Raw genomic sequence first — 17,883 nt, 5'->3', positions numbered from 1 at the left:
TTTTCTTATTCAAATAATACAATCTTCTGATCACTCATACCACAATCAACAGCTAAGAAAAGAACAGGATTTAGCAACTGCAAAATGAACACATTCTTAAACAAGGACATTAATGATTTCAGTAAAAACAACAAAAAACCAGGAATAGGATATCAAAAGCCTCTGCAACCCTAAGCAATGGGACTTTCTTACAGCTGATGTATTTTTCTCCTTTGTGTCATTTTTATAAGAATAGACATAGCCAAGTTCACACACTAACTTCAGAGGCAAAACAGAAAAAAAGCTGTGTGGGGGAGTGCCCACATGCATGCATGCAAGCATGTGTGTATGTTTTCCCTTTGGCCATCAGACATAGCTTCAAACAACCATCTTATTATTTCACCCCATGAAAGTTAATTTATTGCCTGGAAAAGAGTTAAAGGAGTTCTTGAAGATGATCTCAGACTATGTTCCCTTTGCCAAATAACTATCCCTAATTATAACATCATACCCATTGGACATGGATAAAAAGAACAAGTGACGATTTTGTGGTACAGCCGTTTACCATGACACAGTTGCCACATTTGTCCTCTGCTGGTAACACTTCAATGTATGCAAGTATTATTTCTATACACGGAGTTTAGTTTATGTACCAGCAATGTACCAAAGGTCTATAAGATAAAACCACATCAATGTCCATGATCACAAGGACACCACAAACTTAAAAACACTTTTTATATCAGACCCTATTTTAAAGATGTGAATATAAACTATTGAGAAAAAATTTAAGCCATATTAGGTGCCATTTCCACATCAAGGAATCAGATCAGAATTTGCTTCTTGAATAAGCTTTATGACCTTCAGCATGGGGAACTTTTGTCTCTATTTCTTACTGGCATGGCAACCTCTGCTGGGAGAAATTATATGAATGTACAATAATTTTGTACTTGTTGAAAATGTTAAAGGAGGAAAAGTATACGATTTGATTGGAAGAACACATCCCAAGACTTGCCCAGAGCAGTCTCCTCTGAAGACAGCATTCCCATCCATGCCCATTGTCCTCCCTTAAAATGACTCTAGCGTCTTTTTATATCCATGGTGCAGAGAACACCATTGTTTTAAAACTATACCCCACACATAATTTTACATTCATGATCTTTTGTCTTTTATTCTTTATGATTAGATGTATCTTAATCATTTTTTTCATTTTATCCATTAATAATTGAACCTAAGGATTCGTATTCTTTCATTTTACCTTACTATCAAAATGGAAGCCAGTACTCTAAACTCATTGTTATTCGGTGACTTAATAAATATTTTAGAAATCTGAAAGCTTATGAACTATCATATAGAAAGAAGCAAAGCTCAAACCTGAACTCAGTCCTTCTGAATGCTTGAGTTTATGGCGTTAGGGTCATTTGTTCACTGACTAGGAATCAATATGGGTTTACTTGTCTTTGTCATTTACCTTAGAGACTTTGTGAAAGCTTGGAGAGACAGGAATAGTGAGCACACCAACACTTCAACACATAATAATAATAATAATAATAATAATAATAATAATAATAATAATAATAATAATAATAATAATACAGCCAAAGCCCACAGGCACTTGGAGCTTCTCTAGAAGCATGGCAGACTGTTGCTGCTTACTCTACATCTAGCTGAACTGCTAAGCCTACCCCTGTGAGCAGAGTCACCCGGCTTGGCTGTCATCTTTACAAACTGTGAATCTGCCTTTATTAAGAGAATCATTTGCAAGTGTTTGCTGTGGCCACAGTCCATACAAGGGATCTCTTAGCGAAAGGAAAAGGGTCAACAGAAGTAAGGGAGATTGCTAAGGTCTCTTTTAAGTTTATTTGTAGAACAGGCAAAAATCTTAACACACACACACACACACACACACACACACACAATTGCAAACATCAAAGTGCTACAATACTCGCATCTACTATGGCCGAGCAAAGTGCATGATGCTGGGGAGGATATCAACAGAGCCTGGTTATGAGGCACAGTATGGGCCATGCTAAGAGATTTGAGGTTTATTCTAAATAGGAGCAACAGGGGGAATTTACTCAAAAGAGTTTTCTAATCTAATTTATATTTCACAGAAGATCATTGTGCTGCTGTTAAAAGAACAAGAAAGTAAGAGAATCAGGAGATAAATGTGAAGGCTTAGGCTAGGGCAATGTGTAGAAGTAAACAGACAGGAGATCTATGTGGGGCTCTGAATCTACACTACTTATCAGCAGAGTAAAAGAAAGGGAAAAATTAAGGAGGACTCCTAGGTTAGCTTCAGTTCGTGCTTACAGTCACACTCCCACTACAGACACGGCGACGGCGAGGAGTCAGGGATTCATCTCTGGACTGGAAGTGTAGATTGGCCTGGCAGTTGTCTATGAGTGAGTTGGAGAGGATGCAAAGGAGGCTAAGAAGGTGCTGAAGGGGCTAAGCAGACCGGCCAGGGTCGACAGGTACTTGAAATGAGAGATGGGCAACTGGAGGTTTTAGCATATGGTTGTTACGTAAGATCGATGAAAGGCTGGTGGGCACTTCCTAGACGCATGAGGAGAGAAAAAGCCAAGGGCTTGGATTCCAGCACTGAATGATGGACTGGAGGCGAAAAACAAACAAGGTGAAAAAGAGGAAGCAGGAGGAAAACTGAGGTTTAAGCAGAAGAGTCGACACCACCAGGTAGGATCTAGTGACTGGGGGAGGTGACGAAAACCCAGGCACTGGAAGAGTGCAACTCAAGGTGGTCCACTTGCAGCCAGCGCAGTGCGACTCTGCGCTAAGGAAAGCCTAAGGCAAAGCATTAAGGCCCGCACCATGAGAACTCCAACTTGTGAGCAACCCAGTGAACACTGTGCATCTGCAAACGTGAGCTAGATAAAATGCACTTACTGGTAAATCTTCTTGGGAGTGTTTTACCCCATGATTTATTCAAAGGAGAAAAGGGAGAAAAGCAAAGAAAGACCATCTAGAACCTGTGACCTCCCACTGACATTCATCTGTATGAGTTCCCCAAAGAGTTTACGCTTTGCTAATGTAACACCATACACATTTGTTCCAACTGTGGCTTATAGTTTAATTTACAGTTAAAAATGTAAGTTTTATCTTAAAAGCATGAAGAATCTTACAGAATTACTAACTATGTTTCATCAACCAGTACCAAATCTACTAAGCAAAATGGAAAAAACACTTTTTTTTATTCTGAGAAATAGATTGCAAATTACTAATACAACACGAGCACACATTATCTTGAGAAACATTTTGTTGAGAAAATTTGTTAACGGGTTATCTATCCTACATGACCATTTGAACATTAAAACAGAATCAGTTTTGACTTTACAGAGCACTCAAGTCTACACTCTACATTAATAATTATACTAAATTACTCAGTTCCTGAGCTGTTTGGCTCAAGGTACTATTTATTATTCAGTAGTATAGATAGCAAAAACAATGTAAGAATCTGCTTTCACAAGTGGCTTCTTTTCCAAATCAATAATCAGATAAGGAGAACTATTTAATGCAAAGTAAGTGTTTTAAATTTGTTTTTCCTTTAAAAATAGTTTGAGTTCATCGATTTTACTTCATTAGCCTGAAATACATTTGCACACATTAACACTGCAAAAAGACTATGCAATAACACAGAGGCTTGGTTTCAAATCCTTCTTGTCAAATCGTAAGAGATTCCAATCAGCCAAACACCTCGCTAAGAGTCATGGGACTGCTGTTTTAATTAGCTGGTGATATTTCCGACTAAGAATTTCAGATGATGAAACTGTTTTTCCTTGTATTGAACCAGCTTGGCCCAGACTAGCCTGTCCCGCAGTGACATGTATATTGAATACAAATCAGACAGCACAGCTTTAAATCTGTGTTGCAGCTCTCATTTCCAATTCGAGAACTGTACCATAATCATAAGCTTCTGGTGGATGAAAGGGAGTCAGCTCTCTGAATATTAGCTAATGCCACATTTGCAAGTCCTGAAGAGATCTGTGCTGTTAAAAAAAAATAGATCATTTCGCGGGAACCTATATATATGAATTGCTTTGTAGTGTTCAGCTGATAGAAGCGATGCCTGTGCTGGGATTAAACCCTTTTCATCATAAAACCTCATCTGGTTCGGAGTCCAAGTCCATCAAACCTTTTCCCTTTAAAGTCCCGCCTTTGATTCTACATCAATTTAGTCAAGCCGCAGCTGGGTGGCTGAAAACGAAAGGACAGCATCATTTAAACCAACCATGTTCCCGACTTGAAAGAAGGGCTATAATTAAAAAAATGGGCATAAAAGAATGGAAATGGGATAATATTTTTTAATGGTAGTTCAAAGGCCGACAGATGTCAAAGCCTTTGAAGATGTCAGTACACTGAGCAAGAAGTTGCCATAAAAGAGCTCGCCTACGAGGTGAAGCGGCTTTTTAATGGCTGCAGAAACCCTTGCAGACACATCCTTGTGTTTTTAATTTGTCAGAGCTTCTGCAGTATTTTCAGATTAATGACACATGATGATAACTGCATAGCAGACATATTTCTATACTTGGCAAAATGAATAGTTTATTTCACATTCTTTTAGAACTAGATAAGAGTAAGGACACTTTGCTAGGAAGTCCCACACTCTTCTGATTGCTTCACATATTTATGCTAATTTTGTGGGACTGGCTCAATTCAGGGCGGCTATTGCTGCCAGCTTTTGTTCTTTAATAGTGGGATTGCTTGTAACATTACAGTTCACATGTGGTAGTTAGGATGTATTCCACCACAGCTTCACTCTTTTCCTGGACTCAGAACAATATGTGCCTGAATAATTAATTTATGCACCAAGTCATGTCAAGGCAAATTAATGTTTAAAAGCATTCCAGAGCTCAATCTAAACAACCACAGGCTGCCATAGGGGTCTGAGGAGACAGAGGTGCACAGGAGAAAACACTGCTGCTGCAACTACCATTTGACATTAATGCCCACTTTAAAAGAAACAATTGTAATGCTGAGAGGAAAATGCTGGTGAGCATCCACTCATCTAAAGAGTTCTGCCATGTCAATTTGATTTGATCTGTAAAGCTGCCCTCACAGTATTTACGAAGGTTAACCACAAATCTCTAGTGAGCAGCAGAAGAGCATCTCCCACCAAAGGCTATGCCTGGAACCTCTGGCCACAATGTGGTGCAGGTGAGAAAGAGTTCATGGGTGCGGCAGTCAGGTGGGTTTGGGTTCAAATCCCATGTTTTCATATAAGAAGAACTACTTGGGTTTGCTTTCCCATCTGTGAAGACTGAGATCATAGTAACTCCTCCTAGAACATGTGGGACAGGCTTGGAACATACATATGCTCAATTCCCACTCAAGCTAAAGAATGGACAGAAAAAAATGCTATTTGTAATTGAAAATGGTTATATTTCTATATACAACAAAATTATATTTTAATGAAAATATTCATCTTTATAAAACAGATGTTGAAATTTTCCACTGCCCTCAAGCAGCAGTCTGTGAAAACTACCTGCTAGCTAGTCAAGCCCTACAGTATACAACTTCTTGCTTTGATGGCCCAGCCCTGCACCGACACCCATTGCAGATGCTCTGCAGTGCTAGGGTAGGGGCTGGGGCACAGTGAAGAGAACAGCATTCTCAAGCAGAATGAAGCGGCAGACTTGAGAAATAGAGAGCTGGAGCAAACCGTGTGCTCCAGCCCGAGGAGAGCAGAAAGAAGCCCACTACTCAGCTTAAGCCATTGGTCAAGCAGCCTCCCACCTGGCCCTGAGTTTCCGGTGACAGGGAAATTTTGAGAGTATCTTCCTAAGGAAGAGCCCATTTTCCTTTTCAGGTCCCTAAGTGGCTGTAGTTTTGGTGTGACTGGCCTTGGTGACCACTTCAAACAGGCTGAAGCCTCCTTAAACCATCTCTTTGCTTGTCTACATTTCCCTACTGCTGGTCTCCTTGTCACCATCTCCGGATGCCAAGCCTCGGGACAAACCTCCAGCTGGCATGCTACTGGAAATTAATCTTCCAGCAAACCCCTCTGCCTTCTTCTGTTCCCTTTTCACAAACCAACATTTCCATTTTCTAGTATAATGGGTTTCAGCTTATTGAGAAGAATTTAATTTTTAAAAAAATGTTACAACATGGCCTCTGCAATAGCTCTTTCCCAATTCAATATTCAGATTTTCACTTCAACAAGGACTTCCTCAGTTCTGTAAGGCATGCACTATTGTCTGACTAGAGATGCAGACAGAAGCACAGGTAATAGCTCCCTCCACCCATTTGTGCTGTCCTCAGCACCTGTGAGAGAATGCTGGATAGTCTCCCTCTGGTCTTGGCTCCTCAAACTCTGGCTTGTAGGGACACCCAGGAAAAGCCTGCTTTGTTTTCCTGATAGAACGGAACTTGTACTTTCCTGGGTAATGCTGGCAGTCAATTGCATTCATCCAGGGTAGATGTAAAACTTTTTTGTTACCAAATTGGGCAATATTTCTTGTGGACCTGAAATTTTACTGCTCTTAAAAGCAAGAGTGTGAGTGAGGAGCTAGGTGGGGTGTTTGTGATGCTACCTACACCACTAACATGTCTACCTGCAATACATGCCTTACTCAGTCACTAATGGCCCAGTTGGCTTCACTCACTCATCTGAACCTTGTTTCGTGGCTCCTTACGGGACTCCATAATCTATAAATCCATGTCCACTTGCAGAATTATGGGAGATAGCATCAGTCTGTACAAGGTTAGCTGCTCATTTGGTATAGAAGTCTATTTCTATTGTATGTCCACAGTTTACAGTTTAGAAATAAGTAGTCTAGCATGGTTAGGGCTGTTTTAAAGTATGTGTCCACTTCAAATTCCATAGCAATCTAGGTGTCACATATGACTTCATGGTTTATTATTTGCTCTAGGCTCTCTCCCCTCCCCACAACTTGATCATTTTCCCTATTTCTCTCACCTTCCTGTTAGCCCTACATCTCTTCCAATCCTCTTCTGCCTCTATCACACGGTATCCCTTACATCCATGCTTGTGACCCAATGTACTTCTACTGCTGATGAAGAGCTTTCTTTTGAACATTAGTCCCATATGCCCACATAGCTCAGTGGCATCAATACCTAGATATCTAGTGACACATCAAACATAGCTCCGGAACTCTCCTCTCTCCTTCACACCTCATGTATGTCTTCGTGATACTGCCTTTGATAAGAATCTTACCATCTCTCAGTAGTCTGGCTCCACTTAGTCATCCACCCTCCAATCTCACTATCACACCGGCTCTAACTGACAGAGCAGGCAATTAAAAAATCTTAATGGGTGATTAATCAAGTTGAAAGTTGATACCATAGGAAAATTCTATATTCATAATTTTGGCTGATGTTTATATTTTTAAAAACTTATATGAAATAACTTTGAGGTATCTATCCTCAGAGGAGTGGCAATTCTATAGTTTCTATTGGGACTCTACTTTTTCAGTATCAATCCATACTAATGTGGTTTCTAAGAGCAATTAAAATGAGTACGATTTTCAGGAGATGTACACTTTATATTTCTGAACTGAACAATTTAGTTTTCACAGTGCTTTGCAGGCTTCTAGAGGAGACAATAAATCAATGGGTTTACCTAGCACTGGGCCCTTCCAACTGTAATACCTACATGCCAGGTAACATAGTCTACTGGTATACTAGTCCCACAACTGCTATGGGATAATTAAACACTATCTGATCAGATCTGAGGCCTGCTACACAGAGGGTATTTCATGCCTGGTACTGTAATATTGGTCAAAAGACGAGAGCTGGGCTTTGCTAAATGGTCATATTATCAAGTTGCTGACATACTTAGTTTTATAATCACAGACTCTGGGATTCTGTCAACCTCAGTCAGAGCAACTTCTTTGTGCAAAGACAGTAGTCAATGGAATGATGAATAAACAGAATAAGATCCTGAGTGCTCAGCCGCTAACAGGACACCCATATTAACCTCATCACCAAGGCTCAGAAAACATGACGGAAAAGGATGCACAGAGACAGTAAGAACTGAAGGCTGAAGGTAAGTGCCAGGTAAGGTTGTCTTTTGGACATGGCTAATGCAGTTCTGAACTCACAACAACTTAGTTGCCGGCACAAGACCTATACAAGGTCAAGACAGCCAAAATTCCAGGGTGGATAGGGTAGAGGATCTCTAATCTCCACCCCTTAATGAGGAGACATGGGCAGTGTATTTTTTCTGGGAGTGGGGAAATCATTCTTTGGGTGTAGCTACTTGTAGGTTTTCATGTTCCAGTGGATGGCCCTACACCCATACACACATAGCCAGCACCAACTGGACTTAGTATGTGTATGTTTATGCATATACACCATATATATATATATATATATATATATGAAGTTGGGAAGGGATGTGTTAGGGGTACACGCTGGAAATTGGTGGGGAGGAATGAAGAGTAGATATTATATTTCAATATAGACCTGAAGAAAAAGAAGCATCCACAGTATTGGTGATGACTTTTTTCTTATATGCCACTAAAATGATGTCCCATGTTTTGCCCCAAACTTGAAACATCTGCACACTTGGACTGACTGCAATATGAAGCTTAGAACACTTTACATTTTAAATCTGTGGCTTTTATCAAGTGCCAGCTTCAGTAGTAATTTTTCAGGAATTGAGAACCAAACTTTCTCAGGCTTACCCTCTGTTCTTCCTGGCCGCCCTAGCGTGGCTGCATCTGAAGCTATCAAGTCATTTGCCCAATAAGTGCATATGGTATTCACATTTCAAACATTTTTTCAGACAATGTTAAAAACACATACATTTTGCATATTAAATTACAGCTTTGGAAATACTAGAATAAATAAAATCATTAATAATTGCTAATATAAGATATTAAGATAAACAAATTACCTAACTCATTTTAAACTTTTCAAAGATTTGTAACTTTTAAATTTTTCCACTGGAAAACAGCCTTGTTCTGGGACTGGACCTGCACACACGGTTGGCCCCCTGCTCACTGAACTCCCCTCTTCGTGCACTGCTCACTGTAGTACTGGGAAGGACACACATGTCTAGAGACTGGTGCTGCACTACAACTGGAATACAAGTAAGGAAAAAAAAAAACCCCAAGATCCAGTCTCATAGTGCCTCAAACTCCATTTTCCAAAATACCGCTACTTTACAGTCAAATAGTAGATATACCTCTAGGATTTGATATGAAATCTAAGAGAAAAAATATAAGTGAACTAGAAAAAGAACACATGTTCAAATTCTGGAAGTTTAATCATTAATATTTTATAATTTTTTGTAGTCTTTTCCAATGATTTAGTCACAAATATTGAAAATTATTAGAAAGGCTGGCAAACAGAGTAATTATTAAAACAAGTGAACTTTTAAAAACTGGGCTTTGCAGCCAGGTGTGGTGGCACACGCCTTTAATCCCAGCACTCGGGAGGCAGAGGCAGGTGGATCGCTGTGAGTTCGAGGCCAGCCTTGTCTACAAAGTGAGTCCAGGACAGCCAAGGCTACACACAGAGAAACCCTGTCTCGAAAAACCACACACACACACACACACACACACACACACACACACAAAGGGGCTTTACTATTTGTTTCAAATGAGAAGCAATACCTTCAAATCTGAGCTCATTAATACTGATTTCAATATTTTAGGTTCAATAAGACCAACTTTTATTATTTAAATAAGACCAATTTTTATTATTTAAAAAGTTTATACTTAAGATGATATTTTTCAAATGCTTTCTGCATATAACACTAAATCAGTATTAAACAAAGTCTATACTTTTCTGCAATGCCTTGTTTTCCTCTTCAAGTTCTCCTTTACATCAACTTCTGTCATTTTTGTCATAAAAATGGCTCAGTTGTTAAGTATCATTCAGATCATACAACGAGGCATGATTCCAATTAGTGCAGAGGAGAACCCACTGACAGCTTAACAAGCTTCAATTTGCCCACTCTTTGAACATTTGATGATATCATCATTTTGCCAATCATTTTTTTGCACTCTAGCTTCAACCTCTCTGTCATAAAAATGACCTCAAGTATACAAATGAAGACCTCAGGGATGTCCCTTACAAAAATGATGGAGTCAGAAGTCCAAATATGGCTTTTCTAAGACATCGAGAGAGAAGATAATCACCCAGCATCTCCTCAAATATAACTTCTGCTAACACCCTCAGTGACTTCACTGAGATGGAGGAAAGGAAAGGAGAGGAGAGAGAATATTGCACTGAAAATAACTAATGGCATTTCCTTCTCCCTGGGTTGGTAAAATATAAAGGTCCAATGCGGCTCACTACAAGTGGAAGACAACAGCCTTATTCCATTATGACTTTACAGCAACACTAAGGACGGCAGTCACCAAAAGAAATGCAAACTCCAAGTGCTCAGAGAATCTCAGCATAGGAAACAGAGGCCCCGCAGCCTCTCCCACTCCGGACAACACTTCATGTACAAAGTTTGCACATTTTGCCATGACCAAATCTTTCCAGAAAGCTAAAAACCTTCTTGGATGAGGTTTTGACGTAAACCAAAATAAAATAAAAGGAAAACAAAATGAAATGAAACGTAAAACATGGAATTAAGAGTAAGAAGCCCTCATTTGCTAGTTCTATGACCTTAGACAAAATGATACCCTTGAATCCCACATTCTTATCTAAAACTGAAATGACTGAAATTCAGTCACCTCTAGCTATCCTAACCTGACTACACTATTACTGGACACTTAAGACATGAGCTATGGTCTGGAGAGATGGCTCAGAGGTTAAGAGCACTGGCTGTTCTTCTAGAGGTCCTGAGTTCAATTCCCAGCAACCACACAGTGGCTCACAACCATCTATAATATGATCTGGTGCCCTATTCTGGTGTGCAGGTGTACATGCAAGAAGAACATTGTATACATAATAATAAATGAATAAATCTTTTTTAAAAAAGACATCAGCTATGACTAATGCCTTCTTGTGTGGTAGAACAACCTGTATTCAATGGCCCCTGGTTCTTTGCTGAGCTGTCTTGCCACTACACAGGGATCATGTTTGAATCTCTATTTAAACTCTCTCCAGCATTTAATTAACTTCTTTTCAAGAACAATTTAAATATTTCAAAATGAACCCACTAAGTATAATGAGAAAAAAGAATAGATTTTTAAAGAAGTCATTACTAGTTGATACAAGGTTATTAATTCAAAAGGAATTCTTTATTATTATTTAGAAAGTTTCTCTTTAAATGAATATTCTTTATCTAAAAGTGGACCACATACCATAGCATGTGGTTTCCATGGTAACTAACCCATTTTTTTAAATATGCATAGGACTACCAATACACTGTTTAATTCTTCTAGGAATGGATCATTCTTAGAAAGATGAATTACCTTGTTTCAGCTAATTTTTTTTGTTTTTTAAACTTTTTTTTTGATGAAGATTAAGATGACTTATTTATAATGGTTTAGTTACCAGTACATTTGTACTTTGTAAGGGGAACAATTTTAAAATTATAATGGAAAAGGAAACCTAAACATCATCAAATTATAATCATTATCTTAACTTGAAATGACATCCACTTATGTTTCTGCCACATTAAAGTCACAATGATATAGTTATATATTTTGATTTATATAACATACAAATAACACAAGCACAGTACTAATATCACTGTAAAAGAAACAAATGCTGGATACAAATAAAATGAGATCTTTCCATCAGTTTATCTGTGTCAAAATAGAAAGGGGATCTTCCATCACTGTTTGGAAAATTCTAGATGATCTAGAATCGTATTAGGAAAATATAGGTTTTACCCATTGGCTTTTTAAGAATGGGTTAGTTAGAAAAGCTCTACTTATATGTTAAATGTATAGAGGAATATAGCAGTTAGATAGTTACAAAATATAACTAAAGAAATGTGGGCCTTTATCAGATTTAATAGTTAATATACCCTAAAAGTCCTGGGGTTTTTGTTTGATTGTTTGTTTGTTTGTTTGGTTGTTTTTTTGTTTTTTGTTTTTTTCTGTTTTGCAAATAAAACTGAAATGTGGAAAGTCTTTCCAATCAACCTTCTAACGCCTGGAAAAAACTCTGTACACTTCAGCAAAACCCTCTCAATACTTAAAACACTTAATTCTCCTTTATTCTCCCTATAATACAAATAGCTGGGTATGTCAGGGACAACTATTACAGTGTGGTGTGTACACAGCTGGAGCACCAGGCCACCCCTGGGATGTGACTGTCACTAGAAGAGGAGGTGAAGAGTGGGCAGGGTGACAGCTCAGCAGCTGCCACATTAAGTTAGAGAAATAAAGAGTTCACATAGTTTGGGTTTTCCAGGCAATTAGTTTGGTGTGACCCAAAGGACTAAAAATCTTTACTCCTTTAGAATATAGGAAATGACATTAATAGATACTGATAATGAAATACTACTTTACTCATTTAGTATAGAAATAAATATATTTTACTCCTAGAATAGATTACCATTTGATTTTACTATCTGATAGTTTTCACAGTCAATTCAGAGAACAGAATGTAATGTAAGGTAGAAAAGCATTTGGAAATTAGCTAAATTCTAATCTGCTTATTATAGACTCAGCCAGGTTTAAATTGCTCCTTCAAGATATTTTATTAGAATTCAGGCTCAGCAATAAAATGACAGCACTAGAATTTGGTAGATCTGTTACTCAAAATGTCCTTTCATATGATTTATAATGACTAAAAAGTTAGATCTCTCAAATTAGATTTGTTTTCTGATTTGAGAAAAAATGATAATCTGAAATTAAAATGAAGTTTGGGCTCACTAATACAGAATATAGTACCTGTTTCTTGTGAAAATGCTTCTTATGTTTCAAAGATTCTAATGTATCCACACCTGATATTTGAAAATGTTTAATTTACAGAAACACCAGCAGTTTTATGTCAATGTACTTCATGCTCAGGCCCATATCATACATTTATACCAAAATGAAAGTTAGGGAGAAAAGTGATGGCGTCTCTCATTGTAAATACAATCACATAATTTACCATCTTTCCCTTTTTGCTGTGGCTTCTAGCAAGCTCACAGGTGAGCCTCACATTTAACTACAGAATTTTTACAAGTGTAGATTTTCTCATGTGACTATCATCATCTATGGTTTAACTCTTATTTTTTATTGTAAAGTATGAATTTATTATAAAATATTGCTGTTCAGTAATTTTTGAAAGCAGTATGGATACAAAGAAAAAGCCAAACTTTTAAGTAGAAAAATGCTATCTAGGTCCATAAGTAGGTGCACCAATAATGACCAGATTATACATATTGTTCAATTGGCCCTTGAACAATCTTCAAAGAGTTAGAATAATGCTTAATTCATTGCAGTGTAAATATCCAAATTACAGATGAGAACTTAAAACATGTGCTCACATATGCAAATTAATAGAAAATGTCATGTAGCTAAAATACAGTTTTTAAAAGTCTAACTATCTTTTTATGAAAGTTTTTAAAGTAGAGATCTATAAATTCTACATTTTATCATGTGCAATAGGTACAACTTGTTAATGTGAATCAATAAAGCAAAATGAAGATGATTTACCTCCTTACTATGAATAGCTCTTTAATCATGATTGGATTCATGAGTGTCCATTTAAGAAACTGAAAACATTCAATATGTCAATGTCATGCAAAAAAAAGCCATAGTGACCATATGAGCGATAGGTTAAATATATTTTTTGACATTGCTAATAACTTTATCCAAGGATGCTGCTCTGAGTGGGGCTCACAGTGTCTGCCGATTTACCTGACTTCTTGATATGTCTATCCTGTAACAGGTCACAAAGACATTCTAAGGTCACCCGCCGCTGGGCTGGGTCCATACAGACGTCTTTTGGTATTCATATACACCTCGAATTTAGACCAACCAGAGACAAGAATAAGACACCTCTAAAAGCTTTATCATGTGAAATGGACAACTGACAAGCACAAATCAAGGAAATGTATGTTTTATTTTTATTCTAGTTCAACATAGTTCATTTTGTGACAAAACTAAAGTAAAATAAGAATTACATATAAAACCACCATACTAGGTAAAGTTTTGTAAGATGATATTTATAAATTTTCTTTACATTAAATGTGATTGAACAAATTAAATTGTATTCTAATTTCATTAAGAAAGTATTTGTGAATGAAAAATATTTGACAAAATCATGCTGTTGATTTCTACCAATCTGGATGGTTTTTTCTAAAACATGATCTCAGACAGACCCAAATTGAACTTAAACAAGGGTGACAAAATGTGACGTTCATGTTAGCAAATATGATTATCACATGATAATACATCCTGTTGCTGAAAAGTATTAAACAATGAAACACACATACAGCATAATTAGCTAGTAAAATGAGGGCAGTGACTAACTGTCCTCAGATGTATTATGGGTGCTATCATTATCATAGAAAAGGGAATTGCTAGAATAAAATCTAATTTGTTATAATTATAATCATAGTCACCAAAAGGAAGTTCCTAATTGGCAAGATTCACAGTGAGAAGGGTAACCACATAGTAATGGTTGTCTTTCAGCATAAAATATACTGCATATTTGAAAGAAGCTGAAATGATTTGTTTTTAATCAGATCCTCATTTCTAGGATCTGATGGAAGAAGAGCAGCAGCAAACAAAGCCATGGCATCCCAAACAGACACCGCAGTGGTATTCTATTGGCTAAGTATTGCAGCAAATAGTCCTTTTTACAAAATGGCCTCCAATGCTAAACTGGATAAACCAAATGTTAACTGAAAATCAAATCTCTCTAGAAATAAAAAAATATACAATCTAATATTTAAAATATATGTTTTTCTATATCAAATAGCAGTGATTTTTTAAATCTTCTATTTTGAAAGACATTAAACCATTTTTGTGTGCTTTAATTTGTGAATGGAATTCAGTAATCCAAACGTATCATACATTAAAATTTTAGGCCACAATCATACAAAGACATAATATAAAAATTTAGGAGCTACCTGAAGGAAACTGAGTTAATATCCTCAGGGAATCACCATAGACACACATTAGTATTTTGGTAGGCATGATAAGATGTGAGAATGTAGTTATTTAAACAATGTAGCTATTAATAAAAGTTCTTTAAATTTGTGCTCTATGAACACAGCCAGGTAACACGTATCAAATTATTTCATTTTGCTTAGGGATGAATTGAGTCCGAGTTTGCATCGCTTACTGGCAATCCCATGACAGCAATTCCAATTAATAAAACGCTTAAGAAAACACAAAATTGAGAAATGTCCTAAACCAAAGCATCTAAAGAGGTCAGAGAGTCTTCACAGTTAATACTCTGATGAGCATAAACCCAGTTAACAGCCATATTGTACCGTTCCTGTGGTTGAATTACACATGAGTTCTAAAATTTCCCTTTTGTTATGATCAGAAGAACCGCGCCCTACATGGCAGATACAACATATGCAAAATCACAAAGATTTCCTATAAATTTGGCCTCCAGTGTGTCCGCTGCCCACCACAGCACCAAAATAGTCACAGTGAAGCAAACTAACGGTTTTATTGTATCCATTATGTGTCTTTTCTATGCCTACATCCTATACTGTTCCAGACCTCATGTCCCTTATCATGGGAGGACAATGGCAAGGCTAACACTATGTCTGAAGGAGAACATATGTTTGAAAATATTTTTTTAAAAATCATATGACTGAAAATCAAAAGAATAGCATATGTTTTCTAATGGTTCTAATGAAGTTAAAGCAAAAATGTAATGAATGTTGTTAGAAACCACATGATTATCCTGGGACCACGCGCACTACAATAATCACCTTCTAGTAAGCATATCACCACAAAACAACCAAAACGTATGTTCCTATAAACATATGTTATTGACAATTTGTATCAAGTATATTTCTATTGCTCCAGTTATTCTCCGAAATAAAAGGCAAACCAAGGTCAAATGAAAAATAACCAATCCCCATTCTTTGCCTTACCGCCACTCGCTCTCCACTCAAAAAATTAACATCTTGTTTAATTAGAAATGTTTTGATGTTTAGGTAGTTACAGAATTGCTTAAACACATACTATACTAGAAGATTTCTTTTGCTCTTTGGAAATTATAATATTTTAGAAGGAAAGATAACCAGGGCTTAACTGTGGTGTGGTTAGCATGCTTGGATTTCAATGGCAAAAGAGGTCTTTAGACCTAGTAGATGATATGGTTTTTATTAGAAAAGAAAATTACCTTTTTATTGTTTTCAATTGCTCTTAAATTTTTCTTTAATAAAATTCCACAGCAATCTGCTCAAGAGGATATAGTAAAGGCCCTTTATTATATATACCCTAAAGAATGTATTATACCACAAAGATACATACCCAATAAGATTTTTTTAATCTGAAATTTATAAAGATAATTTTCCATGCTGACAGTGCACATTTCATCCATAAGTTTGAAGAGTCAAATGCTGCCACAGCTGGGGGTTATTCTGCCAAATGGCTTCCAACAGGGACTACAGAGATGGAGGCTAGGAGGCATGTGTGTGTGCATGCAGGAAAAAGCAACAGACCTGATGGGAAATAGCCCTTCTCTGGAGTCATTTTTATCAATTACCATCCAAGTAAGCTAATCAAACATAGAGTCTCATGGAAAAAAGCAACAATAGGCAGGAAAAGCAAATACTAAAGCAGCTCCCTGATTGCCTTCAGAGATTAAAACAAAAAGCCAGGGGTGAGGCTAATATATTTCTTAGGGATTTTCTAAGGCTGAGGGGAGGGGTAAGGGGCATACCTTAAAAAAAAAATCATGAAAGGAACTGAGACAAGATTATAAAAAAAAGGGACCAAGTTATAGCGCGCCATGGGATTTTTAATCTGGCTACCTGTGGTTTCTGTAGTTAAAGCCTTATTCATCTTCCAAACAGGGGGTGGGAGAAAACAAAAAAAAAAAAAAATCACATTTATATGTCACTTTTGCAAATGATCAAACAGCGTGCATCAAGAAGAAGAAAACGTGAAACGCTGATGACTTTTTTTAAAAGACAGACGCCCATTTTAGCAAATATTATTGATAATTACCTGTGCATCTCGTTTCTTGGACTCTTGAATTTGGTTTTCGTGCTCCATATTGGCAGCGCGAAGCTGCTTCTCCAGGTTTTCGATCTCCCGTTCATGGTCCCGCACTAGGCTATCCTTCTCTGCGCTGTGCTGCTGTAATAGGTGCGTCTTCTCCTGCTCATGCTCCAGCTTCAGCTGTACTATCTGATTGGACAATGAGGAGGACAGTTCATCAACAGAACATCCTTGTCGTCATGACAACTCATGTACAGCTTAATTTTTCCCTAATTTGTCCAAGTTGAAAATTTTATTTTTGCGTCATTGTTACCTCACCCTTAAAATGCCTTCATTTATTTAATGGGGAGCATTTTATCCAAAACTCCCAATATTCAAGATTCTTGGCAAATTCAGGAAATCCTTTGCATTCTGTTGACACTAATGTCTGAACACTGAAAAAGCGTATGTTGAATGCTAGGTATTTCCTCCCCAAGAATTGGGTATTACTGATCAGCAATGGTTGTAAATGGTTAATAGTCAGTACGCTTTGCTTTCTGCTTGAATATATACATGTAAAAAGCAGCAATTAAATCGATCAGTTCCCTTTATGATTTTCCAATAAAATATCTGAGCTAAATACGCATCTGGATTGTTGTATATACAGTTGTCTTTTAAAAATATTATGATAAATTTCAAAGCTCTATTATCTCGTTGTCAGCTACGGTATACCAACATAAACAGATGTTATGTCTTCCAGAAGGGCACCTGCTGTGCCGCAAGCCTGCGCCATGATTTCATAAAAAGCATTCTATTCTCAGGATCCTTTCCCAGTCCACTCCACACTGGAGACTGTGACCTTGGCCAGTCTTAGCCTCTCCCTGCTAGACTGAATGGCAGCCTGAGA

General features: G+C 37.3%; 1 protein-coding gene across 1 annotated transcript in view; it reads right to left on the bottom strand.

Moving 5' to 3' along the window:
- Positions 1-17,883, bottom strand: part of Cep112 (centrosomal protein 112) — a 444,738-nt gene that overhangs the window by 255,588 nt on the left and 171,267 nt on the right. Inside the window, exon 19 of the mRNA XM_051158947.1 lies at positions 17,004-17,186. Coding sequence (XP_051014904.1) covers positions 17,004-17,186 — 183 coding nt within the window. The remainder of the gene's footprint in view (positions 1-17,003; positions 17,187-17,883) is intronic.

This window comes from Acomys russatus, chromosome 16 (assembly GCF_903995435.1).
Source record: "Acomys russatus chromosome 16, mAcoRus1.1, whole genome shotgun sequence".
Classification (NCBI taxonomy): Eukaryota; Metazoa; Chordata; class Mammalia; order Rodentia; family Muridae; genus Acomys; species Acomys russatus.
The sequence above is the reverse complement of the archived record's forward strand: the minus strand, read 5'-3'. Positions and strand labels throughout refer to the sequence as shown.